The sequence below is a fragment of the Hemicordylus capensis genome, chromosome 4, assembly GCF_027244095.1.
Source record: "Hemicordylus capensis ecotype Gifberg chromosome 4, rHemCap1.1.pri, whole genome shotgun sequence".
In the NCBI taxonomy this organism is placed as follows: Eukaryota; Metazoa; Chordata; class Lepidosauria; order Squamata; family Cordylidae; genus Hemicordylus; species Hemicordylus capensis.
In genome coordinates, this window is record NC_069660.1 from 94583249 (window position 1) to 94602580 (window position 19332).

At 41.9% G+C, this 19332-nt stretch overlaps 1 protein-coding gene and 1 long non-coding RNA gene across 2 annotated transcripts in view; one reads left to right on the forward strand and one right to left on the reverse strand.

Moving 5' to 3' along the window:
- Positions 1-1999, reverse strand: part of LOC128322737 (uncharacterized) — a 42072-nt gene extending 40073 nt beyond the window's left edge. The window contains exon 1 of the long non-coding RNA XR_008305929.1: positions 1484-1999. This is a non-coding gene — a long non-coding RNA (uncharacterized LOC128322737). The remainder of the gene's footprint in view (positions 1-1483) is intronic.
- On the forward strand, positions 1788-18554 carry LOC128322730 (protein zyg-11 homolog B-like). Its single transcript, XM_053244581.1, has 14 exons — positions 1788-2087; positions 4464-4629; positions 5770-6524; positions 7892-8032; positions 8265-8441; positions 9976-10040; positions 12162-12261; positions 12350-12403; positions 12536-12697; positions 12782-12829; positions 13381-13578; positions 13668-13729; positions 16278-16375; positions 17581-18554. The coding sequence occupies exons 1-14, from the start codon at positions 2013-2015 to the stop codon at positions 17769-17771; spliced, it is 2292 nt and encodes a 763-aa protein (XP_053100556.1). The 5' UTR covers positions 1788-2012; the 3' UTR covers positions 17772-18554.
- The last annotated feature ends 778 nt before the right edge of the window (positions 18555-19332 follow it).

Genomic DNA, 19332 nt, shown 5'->3' on the forward strand with positions numbered 1-19332 from the left:
AATAAAATGTAATATTGGAAATATTTCAGTGCTAAAATATTGTTCTCCAGTGTCTCTAACACATCCCTCTGTTTTTTGGGGATCCAGTTTGATTTTTAAGGGGTTATTCCGGCCCATTCTGGCTTTTCTGGAGAGGAGAGCTGGTCTTGTGGTAGCAAGCATGACTTGTCTCCATAGCTAAGCAGGGTCTGCCCTGGTTGCATATGAATGGGAGACCACATGTGAGCACTGTAAGATATTCCCCTCAGGGGATGAAGCCGCTCAGGGAAGAGCAGAAGGTTTCAAGTTCCCTCCCTGGCTTCTCCAAGATAGGGCTAAGAGAGATTCCTGCCTGCAACCTTGGAGAAGCCGCTGCCAGTCTGTGAAGACAGTACTGAACTAGATAAACCAATGGTCTGACTCAGTATATGGCAGTTTCCTATGTTCCTATGTTTTTACCCAGAACCTGTTTTTCTTTGAATACTGCTCATAATCATCACCTTTATTTTGCTGTTACTGAAAATAATTGATTGATCTGGCATTCCATAAGGATCAAATGGTGTTCCGTAAGGGACAGACAATTTTGGGCTGAAATAAGGGACAGCCCTGCTAATAAGGGTCTGATGGTAACCCAAGCCCTGCCAACATTCCATTTTGCCAACATTCCATTCCCGGAATAAAGGACACAAGGGGGAGAGTATGTGGCTTTGAGGGTAATAGAGCCTGAGAAGCAGTGCTGTATATGTTTTTAACCACTTTCTACTTAAACTAGTTGATAACTTAGTAGAACCCAGTGTGATGCAATTTTGTTTTCTAGAAAGAGAAGCATTGTTAGCCAGTAATGATAGGCTTCACACACGAGCAACCCAGTAGTTATCACTTGCATGCTTTTCATGATCCTGATACCTGGAGTTAGCCAATTGAATCTACCAACGTGTCCCTATTTTCCCATGCATCTAAATAGGAAAATAAGGACATCCCAGGGGTAATCAGACGCCTGAGTAGCAATGCATTTGCAAAACAACAAAACAGCACAAGCCCCATGATTTCATAAAGCTTCTTGTTAACACAGACCATCCCACTTAGACATGGAGCAAGTGTCAGGTGAAAAATTAAGAGAATCACCCAGGTCTACACACACTATCTATATACATCTCTGCTCCATCTTGCCGTGGCTATCACTGAAAACCTGCTTTATCTGCCAGAAGTGGTGAGTCAGCAGGAGTCTGTGGGTATATTTACATCAGATAAGTAAACGATTAGCAACTTGCAAGATGCAAATAAACTAAGTCAATTGCTCCTGGAAGTTTGCAGAATAATTGGGGCTGCTTTTGTTAACTTTGTTGTTTCTTTCACATTATAATATATGGACTTCACCAGACTTCAAAGGGCTCAATGCAAATAATACCGGGAAAACGGAGTCCCATATGAGACAACAGACTTTTTTTGCCAGATATGGGACTTCTCGTATATAATACAAGTAGCTTGAGAGGCTGATAAATACCTCCGCTTCCTGAGCCATGTAAAGTGTACATGTGATAAAGTAGAGACTTCTCTAGGGACGACCACAAACGGTTATTACAGAGATTATTTCTGTGTATAAAAAGTCATGGGTTAAGCGACCCTAATAATGAAAAGTCATGGAACTGAACCATCTTGTGTATGGGGTATTGGTAGCCGCCCGTCCTTGTTGCTCTCTACCCTAGCCTAATTCGCCAATAAAAGAGCTAGCGAAATCAGAGCTAAGCTGAGAGACTGCACTTGCACGCAAAAGTTGGTTCAACCCTTTTCTAAGACGCCACCATCATGCATCCGTTGCTCTGCAATCGATAAGAGAGGCTTGGTCTCCCTAGAAGCGCATGCGCTTAACTAAGGGTGCGTTGAGAAGTACGAGAGAATGTTGCTACACCGGCGGATAGAAAGTACTCCTTTTCTTTTCTCTGTGCTGCGTAGCTTCCGGATGCTGGTCGCCCGGCTTCCGGTTGTTTCTCTGCTTTTCTGTCTCTCTGAGTTCATCCTGGTGTCCTGCTGCAATGGTGCGGTTTCTGCATATCCAGAACCGGCAACGAGCCCCGCTAACTATCTGCGGAGACTGTCCTGCTGTGCAGGTGAATGAAGAGAGCGGGGAGGGTGTCAGGGGAGGAGTGAGAACTGGGAAACTGCTAGAGCTAAAGAAAGAACGGGGTTAGTGGAAGATAATGAGAGTAAGGCAGAGGAGGTGACAGGAGGTGCTGTGGCTTGAAGGGGTCCGGGTTGGGAAGCAAAAGAATGCTTAGAGTAAGTTATAGACGGCAGAGAAGACTAGGGGAGAGTATAAACTCTTGTCATATGCCTCAGTTGTTCAGGAAAAGCGTGCTTTGTCCAGTGGTGGCACTGCCACCATTCCCCAGATGTAGGGAGATCCTTATTTATTGCTGAGAATAGTTATGTTGCTTTTCAACAAAAAAAAAGTTCTTCAAGTGGTTTATGCAGCCAAAGGAATTCTAAAATGGTTCCCTGCAGTGTTCTCTCTCATTTTTTTCATCTGGGTGCAGAATGAGTTTTGTTCTGGGCGGCAGTATCAAGGCAGTGTGTGCGCGCATACATTCAGAGTGGGGCCTTCCTGATTCAACCTGAGCAGGATCTAAAATTAACTGAGTGGACATCAGAAAATGTGTGAGTGCGCACACGTGCATGCCTTGGAGGGAACAGTGGTTCTCTGTCCCGAAGAGCCTTACAATCTAAAAAGCAACACAAGGGAGGTACCAGCAGCCACCACTGGGAGGAATGCTATGTTTCAATGAGTAGGGGAAGTAGTTGTCCCCGCTTGCTAATATAAGAGAGCTGCCACTTCAAAAAGATGCCTCTTTGCTCATTTAGAATGACCTTTTCTGTGTTGAGGATAAAATTTGTAGGTCTTTGACTTTTGATCATGTAAATATACTAAGACTTCCAGGCTTCTGTCCAAAAGAATAGAAAAGTTAGGCTTAGGAGAGGATGGGTTCTTTGTAGGGCTTAACTTTGAGTCAGGTGCTGACCCCTGACCCCTGTGATTTGTGTCAAGGCTCTGTTCTGGAAAGTGTGAAGGAGTGGGATTTCTGAACATGCACAGAATAAATGAGGCTTTCTGGATTAAAAGCATAATGCTATTTTATTAAAGAAGTGTTAGCTCAGAACTGACTCACAGTGTGCCCTATGTAAAGGTAAAGTGTGCTGTCGAGTTGGTGTCAACTCCTGGTGACCATGGGTCTATCTCCTTCTTTAATGTGTGGGTTGCCCCTTAAGGTCAAGTGTGCTGTCAAGTCAGTTTTGACTCCTGGCACCCACAGAGCCCTGTGGTTGTCTTTGGAAGAAGAGAGCCAGCGTGGTGTAGTGGTTAGAGTGCTGGACTAGGACCGGGGAGACCCGAGTTCAAATCCCCATTCAGCCATGATACTAGCTGGGTGACTCTGGGCCAGTCACTTCTCTCTCAGCCTAACCTACTTCACAGGGTTGTTATGAGGAGAAACTCAAGTACGTAGTACACCTCTCTGGGCTCCTTGAAGGAAGAGCAGGATATAAAATGTAAAAATAAAAATAACAACACCACAGGCAGGGTTTACCCTTGCATCCTCCCATGCAGTATGAGATGATGTCTTTCGGCATCTTCCTATATTGCTGCTGCCTGATATAGGTGTTCCCCATAGTCTGGGGAAACATACCAGTGGGGATTTGAACCAGCAACCTCTGGCTTGCTAGTCTAGTCATTTCCCCGCTGCACCATTAGGTGGCTCATGCCATATGTAGGTGAGGGGGATAGTCTTGCTGCAAGGTCAAATTCAGTACTCTAAGGTTGTGGCCAGGAAATTCATTTTACCCCCAGTTAATGAAAATATGATTTGGCAATGTAGTCAATCTGAGAGTAAACACTATATAATCTGAACTTCCGTATTTTTCGGACCATAAGACGCACTTTTTCCCCTCCAAAAGTGGGGGGAAAATGAGGGTGCGTCTTATGGTCCGAATTCTGTCGCCCGCCCGCCCAGATTGGGGGCCGAATCGGCCCAAGCTACTGTACTGCCGCCGCCGGCCGGCCGCCTGCCCGGATTGGGGGCCGGGAGTTCCCAGGTGTCCTTTGCGCCCAAAGCGCCAGTTCAGGCCGAGGCTTTGCAGAGAGAGGAGCTCTGTTTGCGAGCTCCTCTCTCCTTCTCCAATTGCGGGTCCCTGATCAGCCCGCGTGGTGGTGAGGACTCGGGCAGCTGGGAGGGAGGGCGGGCGGTCGGCGGCGGTGGCAGTACGGTAGCTTGGGCCGATTCGGCCCCTAATCCGGGAGGGCGGTCAGTCTAAAAACTGGGTGCGTCTTATGGTCCGGTGCATCTTATGGTCCGAAAAATACGGTACTTTTCCTTTTGGGACAATGCATAATAGTTCTTGTTCTATGCCTAAAGACTGTGTCTGTGTGTGTGCACATGCACAGCCTTCACTTCATTATAGGTATTTAGACTTTTTTTCCCCTCTGATGGTAGGCTGAAGCATCTCCATACTCTCTAGTTGACATCTGCTTGAATGCCTTGGTTGCTGACTTGAGGAAATTTTGTACAGAAAGACCAGATGGGTCCTTATGCTTGAAAGAATCTGAAAGACTTCCTCAAGAAGTGGCTGATAGATTACTGCAGACAATGGCATATCGAGGTAACAGATATTCCTGGGCCAGCAATGACGGAACATTAAGCATTTGTGTTCTGAACATAGGGTTGTTGTTACACACAATGTTTGTTCACTGTGCATTGTACTTCTATACACTCATAGGTATGATTACCCATGTCTATATTATGATTAATCATAATAGAATAACTATTTTTTCATATCTGAAGTATTTGCCCTGTATTGAACAAAAACTGTACAGGTGGACTTTGTTATCCATGGGAGTTCCGTTCTCTGCTACAGCCACGGATAATGGAACCGCGGATAACGAAGCATTAAAGCAATGGGAAGGGGGGTGGTTTAGGTTCCTGGAGGCTGGGGAAAATGGCAAAAATCAGTGAAAAGAGGCAGAAGTAAAGTGCCATACTGTGATCTGAAAGTCTCCAGCTGTCCAGCAATGCCACACACACACACACACCCCAGGAAGTCCCAAATGTGCCATTTTTTCTGTGAAAAATCACAGGAATTTAAAACAACAACAACAAATGAGCCACAAAATGGCAGCCGGAAATGACTTTCAAGGTCATTTCCAGCCAACCCAAAACCACGGATACACAGTTTTTAACCTTTTTGGTTCACACATATACCAAGGTCGGGTGTCAGTTGCCCTATCGTGGATGTCAGGACCATGCATGGTGAGCTTTGCCTGTATGATGGTTTGCAAGGGGCAAGGAAGGAACTGAATAAAGAGAAAAATTAAAATGTCTTGACTATGAAACTGGCTTCACCGCTATGTATAGATAAACAACAAACTTTTTGATTTCTAGTAATCATTAGTTACTTTCAATATGCTACTTAGCTCTCCCATAAACCACCATCATAGTGATTTTTATTTATTTTATTTATTTATTCCACAAAGTGGAATAAATAAATGTAAACTAAAAAGCACCAAAGCTACAAGTTATCACAACAAATATATGGCATGCAGGTTTAGAGTGTGCAAATTGCATAATTTGCATAGCACTTATTTGTTGCAGATGTGACAGCTAGGGTGCACAATACACAGCCCAGATCATTTGTTCAATAGTGGTGCAAGGAGTATTAATGGAACCTATAATATGAAGTCACTGACCAGATTTCATTAGGTTTCTTTACTCTGATATAGACTTGTTTTTCCTTCCCTAACAGAGCTGTTGACTGATGGGACAGTGGGCATTTTCCGAGGCAACCAAATGTGTTTGAAGCAAGCTTGTATCCGCAAAGCAAAGATCTCGGCTCAGTCCTTCCAAAAAGCTTTCTGCCATCATAAACTGGTAGAACTTGATGCTGCAGGGGTGAATGAAGCTGTTACTGTTGCAGATGTTGTGAGTGGACTGGGCAGCAGTACATGGATCCAAACCAATCTTCAGTGCCTTGTCTTAGACTCATTAACTCTCTCCCCCACAAATCCCTATGAAAGGTGCTTTAGTCAGTTGTCTGGTCTTCGTTCCTTAAGCATTACCAATGTGCTCTTCCGCGATGAAGATTTAGCAGAGGTTGCTTCCCTGCCAAGATTAGAAAGCCTGGATATATCAAACACCTCTGTCACAGATATAACTTCACTCCTTGCCTGTAAGGATCGACTCAAGTCTCTAATTATGCATAGTTTGAAGTGTTTGAAAATGCCTACACCAAAGTTCTTGGATATTATAAGAGAGTTAAAGTATTTGAATCACCTTGATATCTCAGATGAACAGCATTCCACGTCGGATATTGCTTTTTGTTTGCTAGGACAGAAAGATATTCTGCCCAATCTTGTGTCTTTGGACATTTCCGGGTGTAAATACATTACTGATGAAGCTGTAGAAGCATTTGTCAAACAGCGGCCAACAATGCGGTTTGTGGGGTTGCTTGGTACGGAAGCTGGATACACAGAATTCCTTTCAGGAGAGGGTACCTTGAAGGTTTGAATTTTTAAATATTCTACAAACTAACATTGTAGATCATACTACTTTACTTTTTTACCAGATTGGAAATCCAATTCTAATCCCAGTTTGTAGGTTGATTTGTAACAAGCAACTTGCATAAATCTCTTTTAGTATTCAAAATGCTCTATGAATGAGTTTAAAATAAAAAAGCAAGGATTAATGTGAATCTTCCCCTAAGAAAAAGCCACTGGTTTTCAATCTCTGACCCTAAACTGCCACTCAGTAGAAAATGCTGAGTCGTTGTCCACACAAAATGGAGCTACCTTCTAACAAAACTTTAAATCTGTCTCTTGGGAGAGACTGTACAGCTACATTTCCAACATAATGGGAACAGGCTGCACTGGGTTCAGTCTGATGTAAAAGTGACACTTCTAGCAACAACCTCTTCCTGAGAGTAGTGAAAAGCTGTTGAAAGGAAGAATGGCACTCCTATTATATGAACTGTCGGTGTGCAGTGCATAGGGTGGAGTACTCTAGCCCGTGAAGTAAGACAACTGATGAAGCACTGGAATCAGCTCTGGAGCATTTTATAGAATACACAGGCTCATCTGTCTAGGTCCAGGCTAGACTTAAAGCATGTTTCCGTATATCTAAATGTAGCTCAACCTCTTCCAGATCCTCAGAAGTGAGAGGTGATGGCATGACAACTCTGTGGCACCCATTTTCTTATCCAGTGTGATAGTCCTTTTGCGTTATCCTGATGCTTCATTGGAAGTATTCGGTTATAAACACAAGAATGGTCTCTACTTACAGATGGGTAGCGGCTTTAGTCTTTAGTAGCAAAAACAACAGTGTGTCTTGTGGCTCCTTAGACTAACCTGTTTTATTGTACTATAGGGTCCTTAGGTTACAGTCCACTTCATCAGATCCATGTTATCTTCTGTTGGTAAGGGTGTGTTGCATACATACACTTGTGCAGAGATGGGGAGGGAGGGAACATGTAAACAGTGAAGCCAAATGGCTATGAAATATATGAGGTAGTCTGAGTGAACTCTATTTAAATAAGATAAGTACAGTGCCAACTAACTACAATTGTTAACAAAAACAAAGAATTACCAAGTTCTATTAACACCGAAGTGTGATATGAACCCATACTCCTGATTCAAATGTGTGAATACAATAAAATGTTTTGATAATTTCTAATTCAACCATCTCACTCTGTAGTTGTCCTTTGAAATTCCTCTGCTAAATAACCATGTGAGACACACACACTTACTATGTCTGAGTGATTGTGCCTGGCATACCTTATAGTTTCTCAGAAAAATTATCTATTACTGAATTAATTAGAAATTGAACAAATTCTGAGCCCGGTAAATAAAATAATGGATTCTTTATGTTAAAAGGTATCTGGAGGAGAAAATGAAACCCAGATTTTGGAAGCTTTGAAACGCTACAGTGAAAGGGCGTGCTTTGTAAAGGAAGCCTTCTTTCATCTTTTTACTCAGACATGTTTTATGAGAATTACAAAGCCTGAAATCCTAAAGGTAAAAATGATAACTTGAAAGAAATAATTGCCTGCAAGGTATTGATAAATATAACTAACTTGAATCTTTGAAACCTGAATCTGTGTTTTTCTGCAGCTGAAGTCTGTTAGCTGCTTATCTGTACTCCGGAAGACATAGAAACCTGCTTATTCCCATGTGTTTAGTTTTTGTTGGACTTTTCCCTCCAATATGTGTAGTATTAAATTTGTTGTCTTTGTATTTCATATTGCAGCTCGTGATTATTGGAATGAGGAATCATCCTCTGGACTTGGCAGTACAGCTAACTGCTAGTGCCTGTGCCCTTAACTTAACTAGACAAGGCCTAGCAGCAGGCATGCCTATTCGTTTACTCTCTGATGTAATCCAGTTACTCCTCAAGGCTATGGAAACCTTTCCTGAGCAACAGCAGGTAAGGGTGTAGGACATAGTTATAATTCATCCCTTCTAATAAGAGAGCAGACACTACAAATTCTACTTTACCAACACAAAAGCTTATTGATGAGAAGTTTGCTGAGAAAATTGGGCAAAATTAATATTGGAATGCTCTCTTCTCTTCCACCTTTAACGAAACATATATACTGGCTGACATTTTCTGCAGCACTATGAGCACAGAACAAGAGCTGCACCCTCGCAAGGAGGCTGTTGTGGAACTTGGCCAAAGGCTTGTTGCACAGCTGATTGTTGATGGCAGGGAGCAATATTCATTGCTCTTTCCTCCCTCTAAAAGTACATTTTAGCTTCCAGGAATATGTCCCTGAGGGTCATGCTTGTAGCACTGTGGAGCATGTTGGCCACTGTACATAAGGATGTGTGATATAGACATAGACTTGAATAATATTCACACAGTTATTCCCCTTTTGCATGTTATGCTATTCACTCTTCCATTACACCATACATTTCCCTTTGTCCATTTAGCATACTATTTCTACAAAACCCTCAAGAATTTCCAGTTTCTGTGGCTTGAGAAAATTCAAGATTCTGTCAGATACAGCTCAGAAATTGCCTTATTTCTCAAGTGCCCTAATGCTGAAAAATCAAAACTCTGTTCTTTTCCCTCATGGCATAGATGAGATGCATTGCTATTTCTGAAAATGTTCTATTTGATAGTAGTTAATTTCTCATTGAGACCTTATTGTCTCTCTTTTAGAGAGTGAAAATTTTATTTAGAAGTAAATGATATTTACATCTCACCCACTTGGCATGTTTCATCAAATCATAACTATTAAACAAAGTTATTCCTCAGGTTAGTTGTTCCTAACATAATTTGGATAAGGTTTGTTTTCAAATGCTGGAAATACTTGGAACTTCAAATAAAAGGTGTGGGGGGGAAGTAAAATGGACACAATGAGTTGAGAGACCACAATTACTAATTTAAAAATTTATATCCCACTTTAATTTTTCAAAGCAGCTAATATAACAGTAAAAAACTATAAAATATAAAAGCAAAGGAAACACCCAAAGGAAATGAGACAAGCAGCTAAAAAACAATCGCAGCATTCATAATACTAGCCTATGTTTGAAAGAATACATGAAAACACTCAAGGCTGTATTTTAAATATTGATGGGGATGGTGGGAGCAACCTGTCTCTTGCAAAAATTCTCAAACTTCTGCAAACCAAGAATTTCCTTTTTTAAATATTCAAGCAGTACCCGATTTAACATAGTATCTTTTTCCTAGTCTGCATCTTAAATATTTTCTCGAGGATGTTGTGGTATAGCCATATATCATTATATTCATTATATAAATATAATTCATATGTTCATTATATAAATTTCATGTAAGTTCATTGTAGATAAGAGATATATATATACAAACCATTAAAAAGGCCCCACCACCACACACATACTCTTGGATCACCTATTTCACAAATACTGTAATAATTTAAATCCTAGTTTTAGGATATAGGACATTGTGATATTGAACTCTTCCCTCCTTCTCTCAGCTTCAGAAGAACTGCCTTCTTTCATTATCCAGTGTAAGGATCCTACAAGATGTTCCATTTAACAGGCAAGTGACACTCTAGTTGGATTCTATACAGCAAGGTGAGGCATGTAGGCCCTAACGCACAGGGTTCTTCATTTGGCTTTAACATAGTCCCCTGATTTCAGTGATCTCTCCTTTCTTGTATGCATACTCAATCTGATACACAAAGTTGTTGTTTTTTATCCCCTCTTCTCCCACTTGGAGGAGTAACAGAGGCTTTGGTAAAGATCTCCCCTCATTTACTCACACCAAGATCCAGTTTAAACATGACACCAGCTGGGCTAAATCTTCTCCTTGGCATTCCATGTAGTTGGGTTGTCTCATGCATTGCTGAGCATGTGCATCAGAAATCTACGACTCAAGTAGGTGGCATGCTAATGAGGAGGGACTGGTCTAAGTATGAAGGCAACCATGTGGAATGCCACATATGCTCTTCTGTCATTTTTCCTTATGTTGTGCATTGGGTTAGATACAAGCCTAGACACAGGCCAATGGGATTAAGCAGCTACGGTCCATAACTCTGATAGTGCCTTTATTGCTGCTCATCCTTGGGAAAGGCTCAAAGATTCCTTTGCATATGCCTGGGAGAGGTGATAGCTCAGTGGCAAAGCTCTTCATACTGAGGCCTGCTTCACAGAATCATTTAGGTTTAAGTCTAACCAACATTAGCACGATTGTGTGAACCTGCGCCAAGATAACCAATATTGGTTTGTGTCCCAAGATGAATCTGCAGTTCCCACCTGGTTGTGAGTTCACACAATCAAACTGTCAGTTACAAACTTTAAACCTAAATTCAAACAATTACAGTATGTGAAACGGACCTGAAGATCTTGGATTCAATCTCTGGCATCTCCAGTTCAACTGTTTGAGGGCAAGAGGAGTGGAAAAGACATCTGCCTGAGAACTTAGAATAGTATTGCCAATCAGAGCAGACAATAATGAACCAGGTGGACCAGTAGTTCACTTGGTATAAGGCAGCCGCTCATATTCTGGAGTGAATGGGTAAGACAAGGGTTCTGCTCAAGCTTTTGCTGCTCATACTGATGAAGAAGCATGGAGAGATTAAATAATCCTTGGTCTATGTGTTCGTTGCAGAAGTGAATCATCCATTGCCTTGATCCTTGCTCAACTCAAACTGTGTCCCCTATTAAAACAAATTGCTGACCAGGGCTATATTGCATAAAAGCAGTAGTATCTCGGTCATGGATTTGGCCTTGGAACATCTCATTCTTAAGTACTCTTCTAGGTGTAGTCAATTTGATTGTCGTCTCTATATTTCTGCATACGAAAGAAACTAGTTTTTTGTAGTTAGTGGGGTGTGCAAACCGGCTTGAATCCAAACTGGTTCGACATCAAACCGGTTCAGTTCGGGGTGAGCTGAACCACCCCCGGTTCAGCTCAACCCCGAATGAACACCCATCCCAGTTCGGGGGTTCGTCAAGCTTTAAAAATATTCTTTTTTTCTTTAAACTTACCCCTCTGGGGGGCTTCTCCAAGGTGGTGGGAGATCTGCAGATGTTCCCTCCCCCCCCGCCCCCGCCAGCCTTGCTTTTCCTAAAAATCGCCCGATCTGGGCATCTTGAGCCCTTTCTGGGCCTATTCCCTGGTGCGGCAGCCATTTTGGAGGCTGCTGCACCTGTGCAGTGGAACCCTGTGTGGCCTGGGTCATGAAGGGGGCCAAAACCAAACCAGGCCATGTGGTTTCATGCATACCCCTAGTAGTTAGGCAAGGGTGTACTCTCTTCAGTTTCCCTGAAGACAGTGTGTGGCATTCAGACTAAGATTTGCACAAGTTGACTATTTCCACTTGTGCATGGGAAGGAGAGGCAGCTTCTGCTGATTCCACCTCCCCACCAGCCCCCTGTGCCTGGTGGACAGGGTTGGGGGACTTCAGGAACATATTTTCAGTAGTCACGGGAAGATGCAGAGAGAAAGGGGGATTGGCAAAAGTTGCCCTTCCTCCCTGTGGATGAGCAGAAGTGTTCCACTCGCACACATCTTAGTCTGGATTCTGCCCCATGGAATAAACATCTGATTAAAAACGTGATGGTGAAAAAGGACAGCTTTTTTATTACTTTTGTTCCTTCACTGTGGCCTGCTTAAAGTTTGCAAGTATATTCTCTGAAACTTCTTTCAAATTTGCAGGTTTGCAGCTGCCAAATTTGTTGTTCAGTGGCTTTGTAATCAGGAAAATCAGCATATACAAAGAATTGCAGTTAATATAATTTCCATCCTAGCACTTAAGGTACATCATTTCTCTTTGATCTAATGCACCTTTATTTTTAGCAGCACTTGTGGGTATGAATTTAAAATATCATCTCGATTGTTTTCAGCTTTCAGATGAGCAAGCAGCACAACTCACTGCAGAGTTCTACATTGTTGTTGGGGTGAGTCATTGTGTGTCTGTTTCCCATAGTATTACAAGAATATTAAGGGGAGAGGGAGAGGAGAGTGCAGTGTTGTAACTTCCCATATTATGAGAATATTATGGTGTTAGTGGCCTTGTCCTTTCTTTACAGAAACTTCTTGAAATAGTTGAACAGAAAACAAATCAGAATGAATTGGATACGACCTTCCATTTTACACTCAGTGCACTTTGGAATCTTACAGACGAGGCTCCAACTACATGTAGGCACTTCATTGACAATAAAGGATTGGAGCTTTTCATGAGAGTTTTAAAGGTAAATATGGTAGCTCTCTGACCAGTTGACAAATTAATACTGTTTTTACATAAGCTTAATAGCTATGTATGTTTCTCTTGACAGTCTTTCCCATCTGACTCTTCTACACAACATAAAGTTCTTGGCCTCCTGGTAAGATGAAAATTAAGTGCTGTAAACTGAAAATAGTATTGTTCATTTAAAAAAAAATAAAGAAGCCAGGGAAGCTAACTGAATAAGTAAAAGTACCCCCACTTCCCCAGACCATGGAGAACACCTATATGGGGCACCAGCGATATAGGGAGATACTGAAAGGCATCATCTCATACTGCGCGGGAGATGGCAATGGTAAACCCCTCCTGTATTCTGGCAAAGACAACCATAGGGCTCTCTGGGCGCCAGGAGTCAACACCAACTCGACAGCACACTTTACCTTTATCCCCACCCCCAAGGTGCTTGTGATACAATAGAAATTTTCCTCAAGTTGCAGCCTAGAGTGAATATTCTACACCAAAATACATACATACAATTCTGTGCTGGTTAGAAATGCATGACGTTTCTGAATGGAACAGAAAAGGAATAAGGAATGGAACAGAAAAAGAATAATCTCCTTCATTTAGAGATTATTTACTTTAACAATAATTCCAATGAATAATCACTCTATTTTAACTTTTTAATATTCCTCCCCCCGCCCTGTCTTATAGAACAATGTAGCAGAAGTAAGAGAGCTGCATCCCAAGTTAATGCAGAAAGACTTCATAGAGCACATCTCTGAATTGTTGAGCAGCGTTGAGATGGAAGTTAGCTACTTTTCAGCTGGGATTATTGCTAATTTACTATCCAAAGGTGAACAAGCTTGGACACTGAGTCAAACCCAAAGAAGATCCCTTATTGAAAAACTGGTATGGTGACCATTATGATATGCAATAATTATTTTGAACATTTTCAGATTTTTATTGAAGATTGAAACACTTTGTTTTCTCTTCTACAGCACTCAGCCTTGTTGAAGTGGCCAACGCCAGAATGCAAGATGGTAGCACTGCCAGCCTATAGGTATAACACTCATTAAGATACATTTATAGTTATTTGTCTGTCAAACAAGACCATTATGGAAAGTGTTGCTCAGAAAGTAATAGCTGTTTGATATGCATAATAATTTGTGCTGGACAAGGCAAGGAGTGCTACATGGAGCTCAAATGCTGCTGTGTGCTTGCTAATGTTTATTCAGGACTTGACAAATTCCCAGTGTCAGGGAGCCATGGCATCTGGACATTAAACTGGGATGCCTAGACCAGCTTTAAGCATTGTTAATGTTAATCAGAGTTCCTCTTAGGGTCTGAAGCTGGCTAGCAAACTCTGATTGAGAGAAAATCAAGATTGCATTAGCTGTGACTGACAATGGTACTGATGTAAAGGAATTGCTGCGAAAGGGGTGGATTGACAATTTGAACCAGAGAAGTGGCAAGAACATAAGAACAGCCCTGCTGGATCAGGCCGAAGGCCCATCCAGTCCAACATCCTGTTTCACAGAGTGGCCCACCGGATGCCTCTGAGAAGCCTACAGGCAAGAGGTGAGGGCATGCCCTCTCTCTTGCTGTTGCTTCCCTGCAACTCGTATTTAGAGGCATCTAGCTTCTGAGGCCGGAGGTGACCTATAACCACCAGACCAATTCATGGAGAACAGGTCTAAGCCCCCTTTAAAGTTTAGGCAAAGCTGGTAGGGATAGACCATATGATCTTGTGGCCCATTCCTGATTTCTGGACCATGGTTAAGACATTCCCAGTTGTCTCATGTGAATGCATTGAGTCTAAGTGAGCAGGCATTCTTACATTTAAAATTATGGTCTTTGCACTCTAGTAGAAAGCAACATAAAAATTATTATGATACGTTTAAAACATTAGTCTCTTTTGTTCCTCCACTGCTACAAAATAGTTCTAGCATCTTATGTTCTTTATACTGTTGATTTTAGATGCTTGTGTGTATCTTGGTAAAGCTTCTGCCAGCTGTAGCCCTGTATGAATTTCATGGGGGATTGTTTTAGCCCTGTATGAATTTCATGGGGGATTGGGTTTGCAGCAACCCACTTAGTCCATAATAATCCTGGAGATCCCCATCAGATATTTGCACATTGGCATAGAGATCTACATGTATAGAAACCAGTGAGCAAAGGCCCATCTTGGCAACATCCAGACTAATATGCATGTGGAAGAATGTTTTGCATACACAGTGGAGAAAGGATTATCTCTGTTGATTTTCCCTTTTTGCCTCCTGAAATAGTGTCTGAGGATTGTGAGAACCTTAGAGACATAGGTGGCTGCAGAGAAAAAATGGGGGATCAGTGAAAATCTTCCCCCCTTCTTCTTCTCCCCAAGCCCTGCAATTGCACATGTTCTTTCATGTGCAGTAGAGGCTGCAGGTCACTGAAGTAGCGGGGGGGGGGGGGGGTCACAGAAATAGGAGAGAAGAGATACTAATCATAAGCTTTGTTATACAATAGTTGCTGGCTCTCTTTGACTTGTATTGTTTTATGTATCTTATTTTGCTATTATCCTATCGTTATGAAAGGATATACTAAAAACGAATGCATTTATTTCTGTAGAGGCCAGACAGGAAGCATCCAGTTTTCAGTGGGCATTCTTGTCATTCATTCTAGTACACCCCAGTTCTTTCTAGGAACATCGAGCACCCCATTCATTGCCAGTGCAAACACAGAAAGCTAACCTACGCAAGTAGCTGCTCTCAGCTGGGCAACAAAAGGGAAAACGGAGAGCTGGAGTTGGGGGAATGCCAAAAAAAAAGGAAAAGAAATCCCCACTGGGAATCAGAAGGGAAAGGGGGTAGCTAGAGGATGGGGCAGGGTGCAAAGGGGGGAAAAGAGAACCCCACTGTGCAGGAACAGTCAGTAAATGCCCCCTTGAGGGGAAAAAACATTTAAAATTGTTTTTAGACAGGCTGTAGCAATCAGCCTGTATTCGCTTTTATTTCATTTTGGGAGCGAAAGGTTGGTGGGGGGACACACACCACAGGTTGTGGCAATCAGTGTATTTTTCTTGGGGGGGGGTGATGCTTAGGGGACCCTCCAAACAATCAGAAGACTGGATAGCTTGACTGGTACCTTTTCTGGCCAATCATGAAAGAGAGGAGTCTCCAACGCAGCAGGGAGGAGGGGTTGAAGCAAGGTCCCTTCTCTTTGGAGAAAATGGCACTCTCTCTTGATTAGACTGTAAATTTCCCTTCTTAATAAGTGCATTTGTTTGCTTGTGGGGAGGGGGGCATAGCCCCCACTGCCCTTTCTAACTAACCCCCAATGTTCATGTGTGTGATGTTAGTCTGGATATTGGCCATTATCTCCAAGTGAATGTTGAGTTGTGGCTTTAGTAATCAATACTGTATGTACAGATAGCCTGCATTGCAGTATCAAAGGAGGTCTGTGGTGGTAACATTTTCAGTATAGTTGACATCCTAAGTATCACTACATATCTGAGGTTTTTATTTGACAGTGATGGTGCCACCTTTGTGTATCTGCAAATGGATTCTTACGTGATGCGACAGCACATTTATTTGGATAAATATGCAAAGTGATTATCCTTCAATTCCTAGATCCCTCAAGCCTTTCTACCCTTTGCTTGACTGCTTTGCGTTACCTGGAATACAGATTTGGGCAGCATGGGCTATCCTGCACATCTGTTGCAAAACACGTATGTATTCATCTTTTAATAAGCATTTTCATTTTCAAGCTAATTGTGTTCCTATTGGAACAAAGGTCAATTTAACTTCTTTAGTTGAAGATGAAAATTCATATTGTCTCCAATCCAGACACAACACTAAATGATAGCTTATTAGAAGCTGCTTCCTAGGCTCATGCATCCCTTTTCCTTCCTTCCTATGTGCAGGTTTTCTTTTCTTCTTGGCTTTTGCTAACCATAGTTTGTTGCGATGTCTGAACTGGCATATTAAAGTTAGCAGCCTGTTGCAAAGCCATGGTTTTGAAGTGGGTTTGCAAGTTAGCGCTAATCAATTTGGACATTGCAGGAAACAATGACTGGTGAAAACTGGGAAATGGAGGGAAATTGCACGTAAGAGGGAACTAATGAGTGTGTGAACCCTCAGCGATATTCCCAATTGCCAAGTTGACTTGGTGGTGTGTTTGAACTGAACTACAGCATTCTCAGTTAGAGTGTCTTGATGTTTGTGGACTCAAATACATGACCGACAGATATACAGTATATTCTAGAGAAGACTAAAAGAGGAACTATCCAAAAATTCCATTTGAAATTCAAGGTCCCCATGAACTCATTAGTTTAAAGGTTCTGTGGAGTCTGGCCTTGTGTTTAACACTAATCTACAATTGCCTCAGCAGCTAATCTGGAATGTGCCTCTACTTCAGCATATGTTCATATGTATCCCACAGTAAACTGCTGCTAAGTTAAATTTCTGAAGGAAATTTCTACAACAGTTTAAATGCCAACTACAAGCCCCCCTCCAGCAATTTTTGGCACAACGCTGGCAGGGGTGGGGATAAGAGCACCCTCCCTCCTGCTTAAAGGTTTTAAAAAAACAATGTGCTGCCACCAAACCGGCTGATTCACATCCCCAGTATGTATAGACAATCTTGTCTTTATGTAAGGGAGATATTATTCAGGTACACTCCAGCCTTTGGTTCTTTGGCAAAAATCATGGTGATAAACCTCTCCAAATGTGTTTCAGCTCAAAAATACAGAATAACTGACCTGAGTGTGTGTTCAAGGGCATTTTTCTTTTCTGTAAAGAGATCTCAAATAGGATGACATGAGAATAGTTTGACTTGTTTGTCAACAAAAGTTTGACCCAGCCCTACTAAAAGCACCAATATTTTAACAAAGTTATCAAGTTTTTTAGTGACTGAATTCTTGTTTCTCTTTAGCTGCCAGATATTGTGCTATGTTGCTGGAAGAGAATGGACTACAGCACTTGCATAATATCAAAGAAAATGACCAGAGTGATCCAGATGTCCAGTATCTAACAACTGAAATACTAGCTTATATGGATACTCATCTGCTGTATTATGGGAAACCTAAACACTTGAAGGAGCTACAAGCCAAATCAAATGGATAACTGAGGGCACAGCTGTAACGTCAACCTGTGATTTTTCAGAAGCTGTGCTTCTGGTGATGACTTATCCTTTCACAGGCATCGCTGATCAACTTGGTCCTTAGTAAGATTACTGCTGTCTACAACTGAGGATGCTTGTATGGCATCTCTGACTGGAATTCAAGTAGATCTAATTTGTAACTTGCCTTCTGACAAGGGAAACACCATCCTTTCAATGTTCCCCCGCTTGCAAGTCACTTTGAGGGACTCACGCAGGACTTAAGCTGGAGTCTGTCTGCACATCACTAGCTTTGTGTGATGACTGACAAAGAAGTCAAGGACAGCACAAATGGAGGCTTTAAAGCATTTGTGCTCCTGTCTAATCTGTCGACCATATTGTCAGTTCAGTTTGTTCATGCCACCAGCAGTGAAGCAATGCTGTCTCTTGCATACGCATCCTAAGGAGGACAAACTTTAAGGTGGGAGCCGGGAGGGAAAAGATAGTGTTGATGCTCCTGGGAAAGGGAACTTTCATTTGTTCTAATACAGGGCACATAAAATATTGGATTAGTCTCCAACAGTTCCTTGTGTCAGTCAGTTTTCATGAGGTGCTTGCACATACTTGTATGTGAGGCAACTGTGCATGTGCTAGTCAGTTGCACTGTATATAGCCAGCAGGCCTTCTGAACTACATTGTTTTGGGAATGTACATATAAACTATTTTTGTACTTGGAAGGGGGGATATATTTCAAGTGCTTCTAGGCGTTATTGTAAAAAATAAAAGGCATGTCCAAAGATGGCACTTAAGATGACTGAAAGCTTATTTTCGTTGAACTAGTTTACATTAATGCTGAAATGGAGTTTGTACAATTGTTCTGGGGAGGCATGCTTTTTAAAAAGCTGTTTTTTTAGTTCAGTTGTCACAAAACATGGGGAGTTTCCAAATGAGATGTCACAGCAGCATATCCCATATTTTGTGGAGAGGGGATGTTGAAATTTCCCCTGCTTCAGCATGCTGCTGTTCCTGATGGGACTGTGAGACTGGAAGTAAACTTCAGATACAGTCTCCTTGGTTGTATGGAATGTACTCAATGCCCACACAGGATGGCAGAAGATATTCATGCAGGCAGGGTTCTACATTGTCATCCTGAGTGGACATTACAGTACACTCCATACAACCAAGGAGACTGTATCTGCAGTGGAGCTGTTTTAGACTCTTCCCATTCTGACTAGAGATTGGTAAAAGTGAAATTCTTTTGTCAGCTTCACTCAGATCTGGTCAAGTTTAAAGAAAATTGGGTCTTTCTCACAGAGGGAATGTTTGGCTACTGACACAGGGGGCTCTTGCATCTGTTATGCAAGTAGCAGACTTTAGAATCCTTGATTTCAACTCTGTTTGATTTTATAAGTAACTTATTGAGTATGTTTCATAATATCTTAAGTCAGTCTTTAAACTTTTGAACCCTTGTTAACAGATTCAGCAGGTTCATTTAGCACACTTTTGGTAGAAACGAATTCCCATATGACCTTGTGGCTATAGGGTTTTATAGCTTCCACCCATGGAATGACTCATGCTAGAAAGTCA

Excerpts from the sequence above, each read along its gene's own strand:
- LOC128322730 (XM_053244581.1), top strand. The coding sequence starts at position 2,013 with ATGGTGCGGTTTCTGCATATCCAGAACCGGCAACGAGCCCCGCTAACT. Across the intron at positions 12,698-12,781 it reads TTTTCATGAGAGTTTTAAAG|TCTTTCCCATCTGACTCTTC; the intron begins GTAAATATGGTA and ends TTCTCTTGACAG. Across the intron at positions 13,579-13,667 it reads GATCCCTTATTGAAAAACTG|CACTCAGCCTTGTTGAAGTG; the intron begins GTATGGTGACCA and ends TCTCTTCTACAG.